The sequence below is a fragment of the Urocitellus parryii genome, chromosome 7 (genome assembly GCF_045843805.1).
Source record: "Urocitellus parryii isolate mUroPar1 chromosome 7, mUroPar1.hap1, whole genome shotgun sequence".
NCBI classification, from domain to species: domain Eukaryota; kingdom Metazoa; phylum Chordata; class Mammalia; order Rodentia; family Sciuridae; genus Urocitellus; species Urocitellus parryii.
Genome location: NC_135537.1, coordinates 40,158,403 through 40,182,173, shown reverse-complemented (window position 1 = coordinate 40,182,173; position 23,771 = coordinate 40,158,403). Strand labels below are relative to the sequence as shown.

At 36.2% G+C, this 23,771-nt stretch overlaps 1 protein-coding gene and 1 non-coding gene across 3 annotated transcripts; both read right to left on the bottom strand.

The window, feature by feature from the left end:
• Positions 1-226: 226 nt before the first annotated feature.
• Cfap418 (cilia and flagella associated protein 418) lies at positions 227-21,932 on the bottom strand. Of its 2 annotated transcripts, none has more exons than XM_026383658.2 (6): positions 21,755-21,932; positions 17,663-17,750; positions 14,665-14,729; positions 14,053-14,118; positions 6,310-6,405; positions 227-1,575 (listed from the first exon to the last, which is right to left on the bottom strand). In XM_026383658.2, exons 1-6 carry the CDS (start codon positions 21,904-21,906, stop codon positions 1,422-1,424), a joined length of 621 nt encoding a protein of 206 aa, XP_026239443.2. In that variant the 5' UTR covers positions 21,907-21,932; the 3' UTR covers positions 227-1,421. The 2 variants fall into 2 exon arrangements, with proteins under 2 accessions (XP_026239443.2, XP_026239451.2); XM_026383666.2 differs by lacking the exon at positions 227-1,575 and adding an exon at positions 5,582-5,714.
• A 453-nt stretch (positions 21,933-22,385) lies between these two features.
• On the bottom strand, positions 22,386-22,467 carry Trnas-aga (transfer RNA serine (anticodon AGA)). The gene has a single exon. It is a non-coding gene; the product is annotated as a tRNA-Ser (tRNA).
• Between the last annotated feature and the right edge of the window lie 1,304 nt (positions 22,468-23,771).

Sequence of the window (23,771 nt, the reverse complement as noted above, 5' to 3'; positions counted from 1 at the left end):
GATGATTTAGTAAATTTGTTTATTGGAATCAATAGAAGTCATCACCCTTATGATTAATATGACAAATCCCATGAGATTTTGAATATGAATCTTGTTGTTTTGTAATTTTTTGGAATAGATGAATTCAATCTAAATCCTATTATATTTCTGACACAATTACAATGACAAATAGTTTTGGGGAGTAAAAAATTTTATTGAAAGATAAAATCTATAAACATGTCCTTGATACAAAAATATGAGCATTGGTCACGAGGAGATTTGTTTTATTTCAATGATAGACTTATATAAGTTTTATAAATACACAAATGTGTCATGGCTAGCAAAAGGCTTTTAATGAATAGATAGATATTCCTTGCTTTTGAAGAGTGGCTGGAATGGAGTCAGCGTAAGACCAAGAAATCATAACTTTGCTAAAAATTACTCCCTTTCAGTGTGTCCTGTGTTACACATTTGAACCAAATTGTATACACTTGTGGTATAGAGTTTTTGGCAGATTGCAGGGCCCTTGGAATCTCTCAAGGGTGCTGGGAACTGGAAACTTTGAGGTTAATGATTTTCTAAACATGTTGCTCAGTGATATCAAGGGGGAGCCCAACATGATACCTGCTTTATTTCCCTTTTCATGTACTTGCCTGAAAAAATCATCTTACTTGCTCAATTGACAGAATCATAGGCATTAAAGGCTAGAGTACTTGAAAATCCAATAATGACCTACCTATATCAGGATTCTTGTGATTTTATGTACATTGAAAAAAATTCTTTATATATATAAATGGATATTTGCTAAGTAACTTTTAAATTCTAAATGAACAAAAGGAGGAGAAATAAGTTAAAACTGGTGACACATACTTGTCATTATTGTGCATACGCTGCTTTGAGCTGCTGAGGTATAAGGCAGTGTTTTATAACATACCTGTACTCCTGACTGCCCTTCTGTTAGCTGCTTATCATCTAGTTTTTGAGATGTCTAAGTTATGATCTTTTGACAACAACAGAAGTGACTGGAGGAAGTGCCATAACCAATCCTACAGTGACTCTGTGCCCTGGTAAACTCCATCCCCTTAAATGCTCTAAGTAAGGAATGTTTACACCAAGTGTCTGAGCTGTCAATGCAGTGGTTGCTAATGAAAGGCTGCCTATATGTTAGTATGAAATGCTATCATTAAACAGGAGATAGGTGAGCAAAGAATTTGGATATCTGTTATCTTACTTAGTGAAACATCTATCATTAAAAAGGATTAATTCTTAAAGTGTTATATTCTCTTCCCTAGTCCATTTGATCTTCAAAAATTTACATAGTTAAATGAAATTCACTGTCTTTTCCCAAATGGCATAATACGATATGTGCCTTTACGTAAACATGATGATGGCTGGAGGCTGCCCTAATAGAGGCATTTGTCAGAATGTCAAAGGCTGCAGTCTCAATGTTTACCACAAACCCAGCGAAGCTGATGATCTGTCTGCAGGTTGGTCAGTTCTTCAACAGTTCTCCAGCTACACTGGCACGCATATGCCCGTGATCCTTTCTTCTTTACCAACTTTGTTTTTAATTTATGGAATTCTGGCATGTTGTTCCTATTAGTAAAACAGGAAGGGTTTTAGCACAGTAGTTTTATTTAGTGCTTAATTATAGAAAAAAGGTTATACTTGTTTTATTTTACTATTTTTACACTAAATGACCTTGATCCCTTCACACTAATAGAAGATAGACTTCAGTGTTCACTTTCTGAAGAATTTCTTTCATATTCAGTTCTTTAAAAGGTGAGTCCATAGGCCTGGTTATTAATGCTGTAGTAGAACACAAAAACAGCAAGGGATGAATTTCTGATTTGTCCTATCAGACACAACATGAGTGGGAACACAATGGGAAGAAGCGTGGTGTACCTTCTGCCTCAGACACCTCTGCTACAAAAGTCTACACTATAGCAAGTGCAGAGAGCATAATAAGCCTGAAGGCAACAGACTTCTGATGAATTAACTATAGGAAATTTTCATTAATCGAGGGAAAAACTGCCTTTTATTTCTGTATATTGGTCTCAGCATCCTTCATTTCAATGATTTTCTCATTATACTATCAGCAACAAAGTGAATGCTATCCTGAAATAAATATTAAAGATGTTAAAATAACTAAATCAATGAGCAAGCCTATCATAAAAATGATAAACAGACTTGATGCTATTATACAAAGGATACAGAAGTTTATTAAAATATAAATTATGATTTTAATGTCAATTCATGTGCTGAATATATGTGAACATTCTATGGCAAAGATAAATGGACAAATTAAAATGAAATGCTGAAAAAATACAAAGTGAAATAAAATACAGTATAAATACTAAAAAAAAAAAGTGATATCTGTTACTTGTGGCTACCACCGCAATAGATGGCAGGCTCCAAAGTGCCCTCTGGTGGTCAAAGGGGAAAACATTCAGTACTGTATTGTACAAAATTCTGGCACAATTTAGGAAGGGTAGAAGGTGGAAGTTAAGAAAACCTGATTTTTCTAGATGACTTGTCTGATTTTAATAAACTGAGATTCTGACCAGCTAAGTGCCCTAGATAAAGTTATGGTGAACTAGGAGAAGAACTAATAAGTTTTATTGGAAAGGCGGAAAAAAAAAAAAAAAACAACCACCAAAACTAAAATGTTAAATATTTAAACAAATGTTAAATGTTAAATTTTTGGACAAATTTAACATTTGGTACTTAATTAAATCCTTACTTAGAGGTTTTAGGAATAAAAATCATGAATATTCAAGGAGCTAACTAATTAATACATTTAAGTGGTTTTCTTTCTTTTCTTCCAGTGTTGGGCATTGAACCCAGGCCTAACACATGCTAGGCCACTTAAAGTACTTTTAAAGAAGAACATATCCTAAAAGTTTAAAAATGATTCCATTGTTTTCCCCTTAAAATACATGATTTAATAGAAAAATAAAAACATTTATTTAGGTATAATAGCAGGGTGTCAATAAGTATAGCTTATGTTTCTTTATAAAGTTCTAGAACTTGTCAAAACTAGGATACACTTATTTCCTTCATCTGTAAAATAGGACAGTAAAACAACTGCATAGCATTTCATGCTGTGACAAATGTACAGACTGACACTACTGGAAACAGATGGCTCCCTATGTTCCTTGGGCATTTAGTAGCACTCTGCTAATCTTTTAACTTGTCTCTGGTCACCAAGAAATGGTCTTTTGCCGATTTCTGGTTTCCCTAGTGACTGGTCCCATCCCTCCTCCAGTTTCATTTGCCCTCCACAATTTTACTTTCAGCAGATCATATTCTCATTCTCAAAATCAGGCCAGGGGATATGAAAAGCCTTCCATTTCCTAGTGAGCTCTCCCTGAATACATCCATTTCTTACCACCCTCCCTCCAAGATAGAGGAAGTGGTCCTCCTTTTCCTATTCAAGCCTTTTTCATCATCATCATCATCATCATTTTTTTTGAAAAATGCAAATAAGTTTAATTTCAGCTGGGCATGGTGGTGCACGCCTGTAATCCCAGTGGTTTGGGAAGCTGAGGCAGGAGGATCACAAGTTCAAAGCCAGCCTCAGCAAAAGTGAGGTGTTAAGCAATTCAGTGAGATCCTGTCTCTAAATAAAATACAAAATAGGGCTGAGGATGTGCTTCAGTAGTAGAGTGCCCCTGAGTCCAATCCCTAGTACCCTCCCCCCCAAAAAAGTTTAATTTCAGAAACTGAATCCACCATTTATAAATACACTAAAGCATAGTCCACTCAAATTTAGATTAAGTATAGGTACTTAATCAAAAGGCTCCTTTTTCCAACACACTTGGAACCCCTCTACGCAAATACCTGTCCCCACCCATGTCTGCCCTTTCCTTCTCAAATAAACCTCACAGTGTTTCCTCCTTAACAAAATGATCCTTACCTCTTACCTCTGTGTTCACTGACAGTCTTCCAAGTTGGCCCTCGTGGGTAATACTGTCCATCTCATGGCTTCAACTACCACTCTATAGATGACATTTCCTCCCTGAGCTCCAGGACAGTTTTTAATAGCTCTCATAAACAAACATATAGCATCTTTCTTTAAATTTGTTCTTAAATTTCAATGGACATTATCATAGTCCTTCTATTTAAACCAAGACGGAGCATAGGACTCATCTAAATGAAACTTGTTTCTCATATTCCATAGCCAGGACATCCTCTAGAATCTTTCTCAAATACATCACATCTGCTCCTCTTTACCCACCTCATTATCATGATCCAGGATCCTTATTTCTTTTTCACTGATTACCACAATATCCCTCCATTAATCCCCATGAGTATCAACTGGCTTGGTTTCCATAGAGTAGTCAGTTATCTCTGAAAAATTCTGATGTTATTTGTGATGTATCCCTCTCAGAAGTGAGAATTATTAAAGAGCAGAAACTGGGTCCTCTTCACTTTATGAGCCTCGTTCCCAAGAGTGCCACAACTAGGTGCTGAATAATGTTTTTGGATAAAGAACTGCTAATAAGCTGTACAAAATAAATACCGTATCAATGATCTATGTCTGCTTGAGATGGCCTTACTGTTTACTTGTTCTGTTCTCTTATCTCCCAAATATTCCTAAGCATGAGGGCTGAGATCATATTTTTCACTGATTTGAAGAATAATTACTTAATTTTAATAGAATAATAAATCTTCTCGTATTTATTTTTTATGTAAACACACAAGTTTTTTTTTAAGCCACGCTGCTAAAAATCTAGATTAAACCAAGTGGTGTTTTTACTCAGATTGAGACACTGTAAATTCCTCAAGTACCAATGAAGTCACCTGTTTGCTTACTTTATGCCTGTGCTCGCCACTGTTTTGATGTTACATGCATCTTATTATCCTATAATGGTTTTATAAAAATTTACAGTCCATCTTTGTAACATTCAGGGATTATTAATCACTTATTAGATTAGCCAGAAGACAGTAAATATCAGAGAAGTCAGAAAAGCGAACCAAAACTTGATTAAGCTAACTTTTCTGATTTTGGCAATAAAAAATGGGCTAAACCTAAGAGTAGGGGTTCTGAACCTGGGATTTTGGGACTGGGCTAGGGTGGGAACTGTGTAACTTCCCAAATTATAATTTTCCCATATGTTTGTATATTGAATTTGTGTGTATGTATTTGTGAGTGCATGTGTGAGTGAGGAGGATTCAAAGTTGTTCTTTGAAGTGAGTGGTCTTTGAAGTGAAAAAGTTTAAAAACTGATAAATTATGAGAGATGCTAATGAACTTATTGAGGACGATGGCTGCCAGAAGAGGTGGAGTAGGAAGCCTTCATCCTCTTTTTTTCCCTCTTTTTTGATGGTGCTGGAGATTGAACCCAGGGTGTTGTGTGCATGCTAAGCACATGCTCTACTACTGAACTACACCCCTGGCCCTCTCATCTTTTACTTTATGCAACTGAAACGTAATATAATATATATTGATTACTTGTATCTGAAAACAGTCTTTGTTTACACACAGGTCTTCGGGGAGGCCCAAAATGCAAGATACACATACTTATTAATTTTAACTCAATTTTATTTGCAAATATGAATATATAGTTAGTTCAAATACACTTTTATAACTTGTAACACCTTAATGATATTAAGTATTTTGGAAGTATATAAAAATGTACAAATTATAAAAATGAAGAAGCCATTGTTCTGACCATACAGAGGAAGGTAACCATCAATCTAAGATCTTCAATTTCATATGACAGTAAGAGCTGAGGACACAAAGGAAAGGAATAGTTTACTTCCAAGTTGAGAGAGGTGAGGGAATCAGGAAGATGCATGATAAATTGTCCCTAAAGGACAGGAAGAGTTTGGGTAGGTGAAATGGTGGTCAGCCCCCAGGAGGTGAGGAGCTTGCACAGTCAGAGGAAATGGGGACACTGAGTACTGTGATGGAGGTAAAATATTGCAAAGGTAAAAAGTATATTGTGGAAAGACAAAGCTGGACAAAGGCTGGATAACGAGGGTCTTAATTAACTGCTAAGGAATTTGAACTTTATTCACTGAGCAGAAGGGTGTTGGGCAGAATAATGGCATATTCAGAGTCATGCTTTAATTCTGAGCAAGGAAAGGATGGTTTGAAATAAGAGACTGTAGGCATGAAAATCAGTGAGGAGGCTATGTATTCACATCAAGAAGTAACACATCTTTGTTTAGGCTGACAGCAGACAGATAGAAAGGAAGAGATGGACTGAAAAGGTGCAGGTCACATGATCTGGCCAAGTTTAAAAAAGACAATACAGCAAAACAAAAAATATAAAGTCCTTAGTACTGTTTTTCATAGAGTGAAGTGCTTTGGGAACATACCTAAAAAACAGATAATCACATGATTCGTCCCACATATAGTCATTGTAGTTCACTATCCAGAAATCACAGGCTATACAACGCAGATGGTCACATGCTCTGTTTGGAGAAAAGAAATGTGTATTAGCACTGGGGTTGCAGCTCAGTGGAAGAGCGCTTGCCTAGCATGCATGAGGCATGGGTTTGCTCCTCAGCACCACAAAGAAATAAATGAAATAAAGTCATTTTGTCCATCTACAACTAAAAAGTATATATATATGTGTGTGTGTGTGTATTAAAGATTATTGGTATGTTTAAATATGAAAATATGTGTTTTATTCTTGGGACATACCACATATTACAGATTATTGAATAAACTACAGAAAAATACAGATTAATCTGATGTTAATAATTGTTTACATCTCTAAACTTTCAGTTTTTTGTACACACCTACCTATTTTACTGACATCTTGCAGACAGATACATACATACATACATATTGTACAGACATAAAGTGGTTTTAATTCAATTCAATGGTTTTAAAATTGTGTCTGAGGGAGCTTTTCACTTAAGCTAACTTTCTTCCTACTGAAATTTCTAGGGATTCTTCTGATCAAAGAATGTGTGATGACACTACGTTGCAATTAATATCTCCCACAAACTCCTTCAGTGCTGGGACAGTGTCTTATTTGTTTCTGATTCCCCACTACTTGGCATGTGTACATTCATTTACCCACTTAAAACTAGTTACTAAGAACCTACTATGTGCTAGTGAGATTCTGTCTTCATGGAGCTTAGATTCTAGTATATGATAAAACTAAATTATACAGTATGTTAAAAGGTGAAAATTCAATGAAATAATAAATAGATTAGGGTAAAGAAAACAAGGCATACCAGGAGGGGATGGGTTGCAATTTTAAATAAGATGGTCTGTATAGACCTCACTGAGAAGGTATATCAGAGTAGTTTCTTTAAAAACTTCTCATTTAAAGAAAATGATTTTTAAGAAGGGAGGGAAAGAGCATGTTTGTATTGATGGCAAAGATGCAATGTAGAGTGAAATTTTGATGGTGTTGAGGAGAGAGGGCAAAACTGCTAGAATGATACTTAATACATAATAGGTACTCAATGAATATCTGAGAAATTGAAGTGATAAGCAATTTTAAAACACAATTATGTATATACTATATAGTAACTTTAGGAGTAAAATGACAATATAAGCAAGTATAAAAGAATTATGAGTTGCTGTTGTAAACAGTTTCATTTTATAGTAATTCTGTAGTTTAAAGAAACCTCAATTCTTTGAAGTGTTTAAAAGCTAGAACAAACAAATTTGATCATAAAAATTAAAAGAAAAGAAATTTTAAGATATAAAAATGTGAAAAAATCGGTAATGAGTTGAAAACACTTTCAACACAACACTGTCCTATACAAAAAATGTTTATAAATGACAACAAAGAAAAAAATCTATAAAAATCATCATCACATTAGTATAGGCAGCAAAGAATAGTAAAGAGCATAGATTCCGGATGTAGAGCAACTGGATTCAAATGCCACTTCCACTATTTACTAAGGTGCAACTGTAGGTAAGTAACTGAACTTCTTTGTGAATTGGTTTCTATTATCTGTAAAATGGAAATATTTACATACTTCATAGAACTATTATGAGGACATAATGAGTTAATTTTGGTAAAGTCTGGCACAAAGTATTTGTTAAAAAGTTAAGATATTATATCTAAAGGATTAAAATGTAAAGCAACCATGAAATACAGCTTTTCAACTAATTAAGTTAAAATCATCACTCTCATATATTTCTGGTGGGTATGTAACTTGATATGACATTTTGGGAAAAAAATTGGCATTATGTTTTAAATTAGAATTATATCTAATTGTTGTATTACTAATCCTGTTTTGGGAAACTTATTACATATAAATAAAAGCACTAATATATAAGTACATATCTTAATAATGTTTACATTATTATTGTTGAAGTTTTTTTTAAAGGATATTAATTGAGTATATATCAAAAAGGGAAAGACTGGGCTGGAACATAGCTTACTGCTAGAGCACCTCCCTAGCATGTGCAAGGCCCTGTGTTCAATCCCCACAATCTCCCTTCCCTATACATAAAAAGGAAAAGTCTGAATAACGGGCAGTATATTTATATAAGGTACATTAGGCAGCTGACAAAGAGAATTTATTAGATTTATCTACTGACTTGGAGGGATACCCAAAGCAAGGTACATAGTTACTAACATATGATACAGCATGACCCTATTTTGAGAAAAGACAACCAAAAAGAAAATTTCCTGTAGAGGTGGTAAGTTCCTGTAGAGGTAGAAGTTAGTAAGAACATGGCAAAAAATAGTAAGAACATGGTAGAAAGCTATATACTACACAGCCAATACTGGCTGGCTCATGAGTGGTGGGAATGAAAAGGAAGGACGGAGATTATTATGTTCTTATATATTTTAAAATTTAATTTTTTCAATAAGCATATAATATTTCTGAAACAAAAATGAAACAAAACCCATCATTATATTTTTCCCACTTATTTATCTAAAACTTAAATATGTTAATTTCAAAACTGCAAATAGTTTTTGGCCTGAAAGTTTGAAAATGCTTCATATTTCTAAAAATATTACTAATAATGATAATCAAACATTAAAAACCTATACAAGTTTCAAAAGCAATTCTTTATTTCTTTTAATCTGTTAGCAATTTATGCAGTTGTATTGTATACATGGAAATTTAACACAATTACATTGGTACCCATTTGAACTCAGATTTTAAATGTACAAGTCAGGAAATGCAAAATGATGGTTCCCAAAGCTACTATAACTCACTTTCTTATGCATATATAGTTTATTACATGACTGCACAGAGTGTTAACTTTAATGCCTTAATACATATGTGCAATTTGGATGAATTATTGCTGTTGTGGGAACTATTATTTAGAATTTCCTGACATTTTGTATGTGTAAAATCTCAACTATAATGTTAAATACAGCTTTTTAATTTAAAATTTAGTAGTTTATTCAAATCTATTCACACTACCATATTTTCCCACAAACACTGTCCTGTGAGAAAAATAAAACTAACTTGCAGCTAAGAAATCATTCCACTGCTACGATTCACTCTATTAGATCATAATGAGTACTAGTCTACGGAATAATTTAGTCTTGTAAGTAGTTTAGAAATAATTAATAGAGTAAACTTTGATTGGCTTGAAAATATTGCCTTGGTTTTTATCCATACTATTAATATTACCATGCTTTCAAGTGTATTTCTCTTTTCCTCAAAATGGGCAAAAGATTCAAAATTTTCTACTCCAAAGTACTTAGCATTATCCCCAATCCAGAGCTTTATCCAGAACTCAAATAAATAAATAGGACAAATAGACTCAATTTATACAATGGGCATTCATATCAGTGCTTATTTTCTGGGCTTAAATATATTTCTCTTTCATAAGTATAAACAGATGCTGTTCAATTTACAAAGATGTTACATCCTGATAAGCCCATGCTAAGTTAAAAATGCATTTAACACACATAGCCCACCAAATATCACAGCTCAGCACCACAGTATACTGCAGAGTATTGGCTGTTCAGCTTCTTATCTAGTGACTGGCCAGGAGCTGTGGCTCCGTCACTGCCACTGAAAGACAGTCACACCACTTACCAGCTTGGGAAAAGATGAAAATTTAGAAACTTAAGTATGATTACTGAATATGTATAATTTTTGCACCATTGTAAAGTTGAAAAATCTTAAGTTAAACCACTGTAAATCAGGACCATCAGTAAATAAAAACTTATCTAATATAAATTCATGATTCCAGTGAAAGATAAATTGCCAGACTTCCCCTCTAAAATGTGGAGGGAATACACAATAAAGGACAAACCAACAGCTTTGTCCTTTTGCCCTACTAAGTAGAATTGGCTTTTAAGATGTTTCTGGTGGGAATGCCCAGAATACAGCTTAATATCATCTTCTGCCAGGATACTGGTTCTCAGGTAAATCCTATCAGATTGACACTTTGGGACTAGGGAGTCTTGATATTTGAACAGTTTGAAAAAAAGAGCAGCTGTAATAGCAAAAGCAGTTAAGATTCTTTTCTCTTACATACACTACATGCTGCAAACTGGTATACTAGAAAGTATAATGGGTTAGGAATCAAGTTACCAATCTGAGTCCTTGCTTTGTAAAAATTGATGTGACCCTGGGCAAAGCATACTATACTACCCAGGAGACATTTTTAATAACTTTCCTCCTTATCTACTATTGCCATTAAGTCACAGAATTCTGCCAATTCTATATTCTAAATATCTCAGATTTTATACTTTTCCCATATAGCCACGGCCACCACTACATCACAGCTGCCATTTTCTTTCCTAGATCACTGTACCTACTGTCTGTTGACTAGTCTCCCTGAGTGCTTTTCTATCTTTAACCGTCCAAATTCCAAGCCATGCTGCATACAACAGCCCAAATGACTTTTTTTTTTCAAAACAGAAATCAAATTATGTCACCACTATTTTGCCAAAAACAAAACAAAAACAAACAAAACACCCCCAAAGCCCCCAATGGCTTCAACTGCTTATAGAACATACTTTCTCTAAAATTCTTCAAGGGACTCTAGGACCCCAAACCAAATGCCTCTGGACTCTCCAGCTCTATTAGGAGCCATTATTTCCCCCACTCACCATGCTATAGTCCACTTGGCAGCTATCTCTTCCTTCAACATGCCCAGCTCCTTCCCATCTCAAGGATCTTATAACAAGGTTTATCCTCTGGCTGTAATAGTTCCCTCTCTGCTTAACTCCTCATTTTTCATATTGTGGTTTGATTAAATGTTATCTGTTAGGGAAGCATTCCCTAGTCCTTCATATTAGTTAGGGTGCCCATTATCTATGCTTATAGCATCCCATTCTTTCCCTTTATAACACACATTAGATGGAAATTAAGTACATTTGTGAAAATAACTAAAGTTTATCTCCTCACTTAGACTGAAGCTTATTGAGGGCAGGGAAATAACCATTTATTTATTCACCATAATTTATTAACTGAATTCCTAGGACCTTGCTGGTGGCTAACACGTGCTTAATGAACCTAACATCAGAATCTCAATCTCATTTATAAATGGAATTAAAAATTTTTGCTCTAGTTAATCTGTCTTTTTTTTTCCTGTGAAGCCAGGTGAACCAACACGCATATATAAAAAGATATAAAAAAAGTTCTTTGGAAAGTAGAAAGGATTTCACATATAGAATGTTTTAATGCATGTGAATAAATGTATTTTTTTATATGTACAGATTCTGTGTCATGAAAGGAGCAGCTGATCATTTTTATCTTTGTGATGGGTGAGGAAGAAAAGATCTATGAATATACACATTTATCTGTGCATATGTAAGCACATAGTATCTCCTATTGTAGGAACAGGATTTGATACATTTTGGCATCCTTACTCATCAACACAATGAAATAGGACCTGCAAGCTATAAAAATAGGCTGTTCTTTTGTCTACTGAAATCTCATCTAAAACAAGACACCTATATGGCAGAACTTTATCAAAGTGTGCACATGCATGCGTGTGCACACACACACATACAAATGGACTATACATATAAAAGTCAAATGTAATATTAATCTTTGGAAATAAAGTATAATATAGCATTTTAAAAGATCCTATTTAAAATCAGAAGGTATCTATAAGTAAACATTGATATGTATTTCCTGAGAAAAAGTGGAAAAGTAGTAGGAGAATATAGGCTTCTTGCCCCTGAGAGAGAACGAGAGAACACAGCAAGAAAGCAGGACCGCTGGATCAGAAAGACATAAACAGTTACAAACCAGCATACTTGTAGTAGTTAGCTGTCTTTTACATTGAAGGCACTGCTATTATATATTATATTCTTTCATTTCATCTTCACAATATCTCCATGAAGCATGATTAGTTTTTAGGGACAAGCAAACCGAGCTTTTAGAATAGAGTCTCTTCTCAAGGCTTGGCAACTTTGGAGTGGCAGAGTGATGAAGGTGTTCTGTCATCGGAGCACTTCCTCTTTACGCCCCAGTGTAATCATGTGCTGGTTTTTTTTTGTGTGTGTGTGTGTGTGTGTGTGTGTTGCTGGGGAGTACACTCAGGGCTGTGCACATGCCAGGCTAGCGCTCTACCACTGGAGCTATACCCAGGTATCATTTGCTTATTTATCTGTTCCTTTACTGACCAGTGTTTTACTTTTTTTTTTTGTAAACTAGTACAAGGCTTAGTGTGGACATTCAGTGCACTTGGAAAAAAGAAAAAAAAAAGTTTAGATAGAACGAGAAAACAAATTGGTAGTATGTGAGTTAAAGCAGGATCTATATAATTAGAAAGGGAACTATGTAAAAATACTCAGAGGCAAAAAAATGTAAGTGGCAAGTAGAGGATGACAAGTGTTCTAGTGTAAGTGGAATAGCTGACTCAGGCTTTGATGGCAGGTGAAGGAACTAAAGAGAAAAGAGGAAGCACAAGGGTACAATTTGATAAATAGGAAGTTTAGAGTTAATGTGAGACAAATGGCAACTCATTTGCCTTGTGAACAGGAGAAGTGCTCAAAGTAATACTTTGGGGATGTTATCTTGAATGCTTTATGTGCGTGAAATTTGAGAATTTGGAAGTGGATGGTAACTGGGAAGCTGCTATAGTTCCTAGTGACTTGACAGAAGCCTGCCTGGATTAGAGATGGCATGGCTCTGGAAATGACTACGATGAGTCCAGTTGAGCTGACACAAGATTGATGGCAACAAGGCCATATTCTGCTCTAAGCAAGTTTGTATCCCTAATTCTTTGTTTAGCTAGTCCTCAACAAATGATGGTTCAACTGCTATCAATTCTTATGAGTAGCACTTAAAGCAGGCACCACCCCAGTGGACTTACCCTATTTGCTGCCTGGTGTTTCTGTCTGGGGTCTCTCCAAACTCCCAATTTCACTTTAGTCCTACAGTCTTTCTTTCTAGGAAGTAAGCTAATACTACCAACTCTCCAACAATGTCTTTTTAGATTCTACTTCCCTTAGTATAACAGCCCTCCAGAAATGTGGTCCACATGCAATCATACGACTCAGTCTAGAGAACTTTTTGAGTAACACAGACTTGTAGCTTCTCAGGCTAATTGTATGGCCAAGTCGTTGTGACTAATGCATTCTTTGAAGCTGTGTAGCTGTACTGCTTCACAGGTTTTACCCACTGGTTTCCAACATTGGGAAGAAGCTCCTTCTCTTGGTACCCTGTGAAAATCAAGCTAGGGGGCTGGGGATGTGGCTTGGTGTTTGAGTGATTGCCTGACATGAATGAAGCCCTGGGTTCAATCCCTAGCCCTGAAAAAAAAAAAAAATCAATCAAGCTAGTGTTGGAGTGATGCAGGCACTTCAAGTAGGGCTTAGAAAAGGGCATCAACAGGGCTGGGGATGTAATTCAATAGTACAGCACTTGTCTAAGATGATGGGTTCAATTCTCAGCCCGACAAAACCAAACCAAAACAAACAATGACAAAAAAACAAAAAAACAAAATAAAAAGAAAAAGGGCATCAACACAATAAACAATCTGTACCCAGCATCCAGCTTTTAACAGCTATCTCTCAAGAATAACAAACATTTCAGCAAAACATCTGGCTAGTAAATCTCTCATTATAAAATGTATTCAAGACAAGATGATAAGAACTACATTTTAACAACAGGGCATCAATATGTAAAAACATAGAAAGAAAGTATATTGTTACATTCTACCTCGGTGAAGTATTTGTTCCAATTCCGAATGGAAGAGTGCTTCCACCAAGGTACACTGGGCTGCAACTAGACGTGTTCAACAGATGGAGAAACATGAAATTACAACAAAAAGAAATATGAGAAGTTAATTTGGCCTCATTGACTCTATGTTCTTGTAATCAAATTGTATATTTTCCCTAGCAAGCTAACTATTTCAAAGAAGCGGTATTTATTACAGGATCACTGCTTTATTGGACATAACCTGTACAGAATTCTGGAACACTCAGGAGTTAAAATGAGTCACAGAAAAATGTGTTTGCCAAATAATGTAAGGGACAAAGTAAATACTAAAGAATATAACAGAACATTAATTTTGAGAAACTGTTCACACTTTTTTTTTCTAACATGGCAGAAAATTATTTACAATAGCAATAATCTCTCATTTAATTTCCTTTACACTAAGGGGTCACAGACCATAAGAACAATAAAGATATTGCTATAGGTCTTTCTCCTGAAGGCCCAAACCTGTGCTTTGTTCTTCAGTGTCACTGTTTAAATGGTAACAAAATAGACTAGACTATGCTTATAGTGTTTGTTCACCAGAGTGTAATTCATCAAAGCATCTCAACTTACCTTTTACTGTGGCCTTGAATGGAAGCTCTGACAGATGGGTTACCTGAAGATTTAGATTTTAATTTCTGTTAACAAAACAATAAAAGGCCAAGAGTAACTTAGAGAAATGTAACATGAAAACTAATATTCTTTACTTTACAACAAGGATTTTTTTAACGACTTAACAGAAAAATTTTGGTGGCATCATTGTTAAATAACTGAAATAAAAACAAGGTTCAAAAGCCTTTAAAGGCAACAGGGAAGTAGAACTCCCTGAGGAATTTGGAAATTACTATGCAACTTTTAGTCTAGGAAATTGATATACTGCCATTATTAGCAAGTTAAGATTTAGAGTCACTTTATAACTCTTCAGTTAATATTGGAGTTCAATGATTTAATATGAAATGCTTTCTATTTAAAACTTCATTCTGGAAAAATTCAATTGAGGAGGAAAAAAAACCCCTCAGACTCATTTTTAATGGCTGTGAACAGTGCTCATCTGAACTAAAAACAAACTAACCAAACTCCTGTGTAACTTCAGCAATATTAATTTTGATCAGCTGGAATGGTATCAGCCAATAGATGTTCAAGGGAAATGCAGAGCTACCTAGTCATAACCATACAGTAGTTCCTATATGGTCACATAACATCATATCATTAGCAAGCATTTATTACGTGTTAACTGGTATATGGTACCAAACAACATGAACCAACCACATACTAGGACCACCGCCAAGGAGAAGGAAGTGAGATGGAAAAAAGGCAATTTAAACTATGCAGAGACATGTTTTTATTTTACCTAGTGGGTGAGGAAATTTAATGGAGGCAAAAATATTTCATTGTACATTCTCTTAACTCTTTTATTTAATGTTAAACAGAATCAGAATAAAATTTGGTGTGAGTCTGAAAAATAATGTGCATGAGTCTCTTTTTGTCTTGGGGAGCATGTTTCATGTATCATCATGGTATTCCAGGCTCACAACTGTGACTGAGGGGACACACTGATATTTGTTATTGGTTCCTTGCCTTTCTGGTGTGGATCTGAGAAGCGGTTTAGAAATGTAATGGGAGAGCAGAGGTTGGGGTGAGAAGCAGTACTTTCAGGGTATAATATGGCCCCTTAGGACAATGTGGGCATGTAACACTCATTTATCATACTTCTTTTCCACATCCAATAAATATTTTACATAGACCTGTTTTCATTCTTGAAGCTTGGAAAATTGAGTATAAATGTGCACATTGTGTGTGTGTGTGTGTGTGTGTGTGTGTGTGTGTGTGCGCGCGCGCCCGCGCTGGGCTTTGTGTATGCAAGGCAGGTGTTCTACCACTGAGAATTCCATCAGCACTCCCAAATTAGTATATCCCAAACCAGAAAAGTATGCATTTTCTCTTTCAGAAACACCTTGAACTAAATATCTCATATACAGATATGTACCCTGTGGTAGTCAATAAATAATGAATTGCTCAGATGATTAATGAATAATACCAAAACCATGTACCTTTTTTTCTATTAATTAGCACTACTAATTAGCATTACTATTCGGCACTTACAATTCACCTATTCTGCATTTAGGATATAGTCTGCAGAATATTTTAATATTGCTATTGTGTTGACATGCTCAACTAGGCAATTTACTCAGGTAAATTGAAAATGTTCAATTTAGAAAAATTCATGCCTTAAAAAGCTATTACTAGTCATTTAATTTTTAGTCTGGCTGACAAAAATACAAGTAGCCCCTATTTATATCCTTAATACCACTGTAACCTAGTGATTTTCAGTTCCCTGTCTTATTTTAATCTTCCCTACCTTTTAAAAAAATACCACAGAATAATAATTGTTTTAGATACTTTTTCTTTGTGGTCTTTGTAAATTAAACATATGTTTGGTTTACTAATTTAAACAAATGTTTTTCACACATTGTACCAAAAAGGTGAAGATGAATATACCTTATGACCTAGGAACTCCTTTTCTTATTTTATATATGCTGGAGACACTCTTGTACAAGCGTAAATAAGACATGTAAAGATATCTGATGAAGCACTGTCTGTAATAACAAACAACTGGGAATAATCTAAATGTTTATCACCAGTGAATAAATAAACTTGGCAGAGTAACACAGTGGACAATTGTGTGCAGATAATTTTTTTTTATAGTTAATGTATAAGTTATAAAAGTATCTAAAAGTATGAATGAAAAGGATAGTGGTCACCACTGGGAAGGGAGACAGTACAGTAGGATTTGGAGGGGTCTTAAACTGTATCTCTGATTTTCATTTCTAAAAAAAAAAATCTGGGGAGGCAAATACAGAAAAACATTAAGACATATCCATAATTAGGCAGCTGTTAATTCAGTATCTAGGCGGCTGTCATGTTATTTTATAGACTTTAAAAAAAAAGATATATAAGCATTTAATAAAATATTAACATGTAGTAATAGCAATGGCACTACATCTAAAATGCTAAGCATATTCCTATAGGGAAAGGAACATGCTTAGCATTTGAAGGTGTTCTAAGAGATTACAAATAATCTGGTCTGTGAGTTCAGATCAAAGATGAGAAGCGGTTTAGAAATGCAAAGGAGAGCAGAGGCTGGGGTGAGAAATAGTCCATACACCTTGTACACTAACAGCTTTTCTAATTTCTTATTCTTGTTAAGAAATGAAGAGGGAAACATAACAGTGAGTTTCAAATATTATAAATATTTTATTTCCTCTTCAACTCTTTTGTTGCAGGGTTTTTTTATTTATTTATTTATTTATTTTTTTAGAGACAGGGTCTCACTGATGTTTCCCATGTCTCAAGTGCTCCTCCTGCCTCAGCCTTGTGAGTATCTTCAGGCTGCACCACCACACCCAGTTCTATATATCTCTTTAAGTGGAATGGTTTCTTTAAGTAATTACATTTCTCAGAATTCAAAAGGATTATAGATAGCTACTGTGCCTTCTTTAGGGTTTTCATGCTATTTTAAATGTCTTGAAATAATGAAAGAATGAATGCACATTTAAAACACTTGACTTACAAAGTTTTTTTGGTTGAAATTGGGCTCTTCAAATATTTCATTAATAAGACTGTCAAGATCATCTTCTTTTTTTAATGTTTCTGTTGATCTGAAAAGAAAAACACAAACAAAACTCCCCACCTGGAGCTTAAGATAATGTCTGTCTCAGAAGTTTTATAAAAAGTCCACTATTACAGTTGATAACAGAAGGATAATGTGATGTTAATTATTTTTCTTGATATGGCCATAGCCTAAGTTGCTGAGACAAAGAGAGTTTATCAATACAAATTCACATATGTACTTTACTATTACATACTTGAAATAAACCTATATATTATATTCAAGAGAAAACTAGGGATGCACTTTTCTAAATTACATCAAGCATTTATTTAGAGAATATAAAATATGTAGAATTTTAAGTAGGACCTGATATTATAAACAAAGGGTTCCATTGTAAATCAAATAACTGTATCTCTTTACTAAAAGAGTCAAAGGTCATGAAATCAAATGACCAAAGGGGGGAAAATTGCAATGTGTTAGATACAATATCTCAAATATCTCTTTACCTTCTCCAGGCAAAGCCATCACTAGATTATTAATACAAACTGTTCCTGCACAGAGCTTCTGTTTAACAGAGAACACTTACTAAATATTTACTAAATGCCAGGCAAGTACTGTCCTAAGGCTTTACAAGAAGATCTTTATTATCCCAATTTTTAGGTGAAAAAAGGGCACTGAGATTCAGAAGCTTGCTCAATGTCATACAAATCAAGGGACGAAAGGCTTGGAATGGAATATAGGACAGTCCATATACCTAATATTTTAGCAGAATAACTTACGAGTTTATGTTAGATAGTGTAAAACAAATTCATTGGATCATAAAATGATTTGTTTTAGAACCCAAGTTTATTGGTCAATCTCTCTAATTTTAGAAATGTATTTACTGTGAAGTTTCTTTTTTTAATATTTATTTTTTAGTTGTAGTTGTCAATACCTTTATTTCATTTATTTATTTTTATGTGGTGCTGAGGATCGAACCCAGGGCCTCGCACTGCTGGGTGAGTGCTCTACCACTAAGCCACAACCCCAGCACTCTGAAATTTCTTAACATAAGGAATATAGCCCTTCTTTGATTCTGCTTGGATAAGATAACTTAAGCTGATTTAAGAAAATCCAGACACTGCTGCCTAATACCTAATTGTTGAGCCATATTTTCAAGAGTCAGATGAATTCATATTCTATTCAAACTGGCAGCTCACATAAGATTTGTTATTAGATCACACAATTTTGTGTGTTTATGCTTTATAACAGTAATAATACAAAAGCCAACATTTCATTCAAAATTCTTAATTTTAGAGGACAATATACTTTGTCTTTTGCTGCTATAATAATCTTAATCAGTTACTAATAATCTTTTATTGCTTCCCTCTCTTACCTTGCTTTTTACATTCTAATCTTAAGATATAGTTTCTGCTGAAAAGGTACATTCAAAATTACAAAAAAAACCCAACCATAAACACAATCATAATTAAGTGAGAAGAATACATATGACTTAAATTTAGATATATCATGTCCTGGTTAATTTGGCAATATGAATCTGGAAAAGTAACTATTTGGTTTGGTCAGTGAAATGAGGATAATATTATTCACCACACGGGGGGTGTGGAGTTTAAATGACATATAAAAGCACTTAGCAAATGGACAGGACTCAATAAATGTTAGCTATTATTATTACAGCTCTTTTATCAAACAGGCTATGATATTATTTTCTTTTTTTATATTTAATTAATTAATTTTTATGTGGTGCTAGGACCTTGCCTGTGCTAGGCAAGTGCTTTACTGCTGAGCCCAATCCAGCCCTGATATTATTTTCAAATGTTCTCATCTTATCATCTGGAACTATTATTTCCACCGCAGTTTTACTTAACCCATATCAATCTTTTTAAAAGATAAAACTAATCACATATTTCTTTTTATCATTTTTAACACTTTCACAAATTGCATTTTTAAAAAGTCTTTTACATTAGCAGTTGTTTTTGGTATTCAGATGCAGCATGATCATTTACTGTATTATCTGCAGAGCTACTCTTTCAAGAGGTAATTTCAGTATTTTAACTCATAAAAGATACAGGCTGGGGCTGGAGTTGTGGAGCTGGAGCTGGAGCTCAGTGGTAGAGTGCTTTCTGAGCACATGAGAGGCCCTGGGTTGGATTCTCAGCACCACATAAAAATAAATAAAGTGTTATGTCCAGCTACAACAACAACAGCAACAGAAAAGATAGAGGTTATGTTACTGTACAATTGGTAGGCCATCTCCTGTTAATAAATGCACAACATAAGTTGCTTCCTTGCCTTTAAATATTAATGTTGGCTCAAGGAAAAATTTTAATATGTGACATTATATACCAAGTAGGGACTATATTTGGTATTAGGTTTAGGGTCTTTGTTGCTGTCTTGCATAATTTCCAACTACTTTGGCAGATAAAAAGTGTTAACACAAATGACAACAGTGCTAATTCACTGTAACTTTTATAAATTTACTGAAAAAAACTAATGTGGGATGGGGCACTACAAGACATGAATGAATTTCAATAGTACAAACAGGAATGAAAGAACCTGAGCTTTCCATTATGAGCTGTCTGCTCTGAAGACACCCTATCTGCCTGCATGCTAGTTCTCCTAAGATGAACAGGGCTGGAAAGCTCTTTGATAAATTCTCTCCATTCCCCAAAGGAACAAATTAAAACAAAAGAATTTGCAAAGTAACACTTTGGTGGGAAAGGGATAGTAGGAGTAGATATGCTGTGAAGGGTTTGTAAGGAATTCCAGCATACAATATTTAAGTTAATGAGAGTGATATTCTCATATACATTCAGCCAAATGGGAGTGGATCCATTCAAAGTAGTCATTTTAGTTGTTTCTACATTTATTTTTTTTAAAATGCTGCTTGGTACTCAACTTATTTTGAGATCTTTTGTTTTTGAATTCCTTTAAAATCTTCTCAATATTTTTATCTTCTGAGAGTGAATTTTTATAAACAAATGTCATTGTAGATAAGTCTGGTTTGGGTAGCAATGGAATGGGGTAACACTTCTTAGAAATCACACATGCAAACCAAACAACAGCAAGAATGACATTTTTGGACCCATCCAAAGCTGCTTCTGTGTAATTTCACAAGCCTTTCCCAAATATTCTAGGCAAGAGGCAATTTGCAAAAGATTCTAGCCTGAGTTACCGCTGGGCCTTCCAAGTCATCACTTTGAAGGACAGTACTCACATGATGCTAATACTTGGGTGTGTGTGTTTTTTGGGGGTTCGTTGGGTGGGGGGAGAGGCAGCAAAAGAGGGTGACCTATAATGTAATGACTATATGGAGGATAAAAAGCTGGCAAATTTGAAAGGTAGTTTTTTGGGTCAAAAACCCAGAAAACTTAAGAACCGTCCCCAAATTTCCACGGAGATGTCTGCCATCTGCTGGGTCCCTTAACTCGGTGAGCTAATTAATACAGATATTGTTCACAATAATTAATCTTTCTGTCATGAATCTAATCTCATCTAACTCTCTGAGTTAAAAAAAAATGGGGGTAATGGCAGAATAGAACGGAACCGTTTTCTCCTTCCTTAACAAACAGACCAAGCACTGGCTGGGGTGAAGACATCAGACGCAACAACAGGTCCTTCTGTTAGGGTACCTCACAGGGTAGGGTAACCTCGGTGTCAGACGGCCAAAACTGGGCCCAAGTCAGCGCTGCCCTCTTGAGGCTAAGGAAAGGCGCGCCAGATGGGCACCTGGGCGGGCTTTAGGACTCCGCGGGCTGGCACGCCTCGGTGCTGGGCAAGGACAGCGTCGGGGCCACAGGCTCTCCGGGGCGGGGCGTCGGCGGGCCCTGCTTCCCCGGCCCAGCCCGGGGGCGGAGACTGCGCCGAGCCGAGGGATGCCCAAATCCTTGTGGGCAGCGGGTTGAACTGGCGCTGAACTGAGGGTGGGAAACAGAGGATCTAAGCCCTAACCCGAAGGGGGCTGGAGGGAAATGGCACTTCTGTTTGGGAGCAGCGGCGGCGGGGCGGCTTTGGGGTTTTTACCAGAACAGCCCACCCCTCCCGTCCGTTAACCTGAGCTTCTCTTTCGCCTCGGCTCGGTTTCGGTCGATTCTGTGGGTGACGCGGTAGCCTTTGGATGGCTCGCCCATGCCCAGTCTCAGTGGGTCGGGTCTGCAAAACTTGGATTCGACTTCATCCAAGAGCTCATCCAGGTCCTTCGCCATCTTGAATCGTCATGTCTTTCCTTTGCTGCCTTGGCCGTAGCGCCGCGTGGTTTCCAGGGGCAACGGGAGGACACGTCACGCGCACACTGGTCTTGGCTCACCCCCGCGCATGCGCGAGCCGTGCTGCTGTCGGAGACAGCCAGGAGGGAGCGGGCTGGGCAGAAGGGTTCGCGCGGGAGTTTGCGGTGGGTCGTCTAGGACCGGCTTCCTGCAGAGCTGGAAGTTAGAGCTGTCATTTCGTGTATGACCCTGCCTCGCTTTGCTTTTCTTCCTTCTAGCCTGGCGAGTCTCGTTCCATTACCTTCCCAAGCCGTAACAAGCACACTCTTACTCCTACCATTGTGGACTCCTCCGTTTGGGTTCTTGGTGTGTTCCGATTGTTCACGAATTACTTAAAATTATCCGTTTTATTATCTGCGTAAGATCAGGATGACAGTTCCAAAGTAAAACAATAAACTCTGCGTAAAATTCTACTTTCCCGTAGTCGGCAGGATTCGAACCTGCGCGGGGAGACCCCAATGGATTTCTAGTCCATCGCCTTAACCACTCGGCCACGACTACTGCTGATGTTAATTTTAGCAGGGAGTTTCTATGTAGACTCTGAGCATGAGCCTATGCTGCAGTAACAGGTATGTTTGGATCTGTAGAAAAACACTGCTAAGCTGTTCTTTGAAGGGCATATTCGAATGTTATGGCTCTTATATTTAGCTGTTTAGAGGACTCTTAGAACATGTTCCATCCAATTCTTTCTAATCCATCGAAAATACAGCGACCTAGCCAAATCTCCCAATAGAGGGAGAGAAGGAAAGCCCAGGACTGCTGTATATCCGTCTACCTGCTGGCACAGCGATGGAACCGTTTCTAGTAGGGGAGCGGAAACCGTGATCCGCCGACCCCGCTCCAGATTTCCGTGCACCACTCCGGGTTCCACCCCTCCGCCCCTGTCTTTGACAAGCAGCTCCCAGCACTCTCTTCATCCACTCTGAATCAAAATGCGATTACCTAGCTATTTAAATGTCCCACAGTACCATAAAACACCACTTCTACAAAGTGTAAAGCATAATACGAAAACAAGCTACAATGTTGTCTTTAATGGTATTCTTATCCTCTCCATGGTCTAACCTGTGCTTTGTGTAGTGTTTCTAAAGTGGATCAGCACAGAGGTTTGCACACTTGGAACCTCCGGAAACAGTTCTCTATCCGATGATTTATTAGTTTCATTTGTTGTTCAAAATATCTTTATTGTCACTGAAGAGCAACATGCCATGATGCACCTAAGAATGGTACCTGCTCACTAGAGCCCATCTTTAAAATATAATGAATTTGGAAGCAATCATTATTAAAATTTACATTATGAAAATTTACAATTAAATTATATTTTAAACAGGGTAAAACTCAACCCCGCATTCTAATTATTTCACTCCATTTTACTATTATTTATGCTGTAGAGTTTGTTTTTATCTATTGTATCTGAAGTTTTATACAATAATTTGCTCTTGTGCATTTCTTCTTATCTTCCCATTCAGTGATGGCCCTTGGAAACTTGATATCAGTCATGTGAGTGTATTTTCACCAGGGAATTGAAAATGCCATAACACATGGCTTTTTTTCCCCCCTCCCAAGAGCTGCTTGTTAAACATTTACTAGCACACCACTGCTGTTGCTATTGGATCAATTTTGAATATTCCCAGGAAATCAACAGTCTTCTTTTCTGCAGGGCAGCTCTGGTTATTCCCCTGTAGTTTAACTATTAGGATCTTGGCTCATTGTAGGATTTCCCACTCATCTATTTTCTAAAATCCCACACCCTATCCCAGTTACTTTGCTATGTGAGTGTAACTGGAACTGGCCTTCAGCAGAAAGAC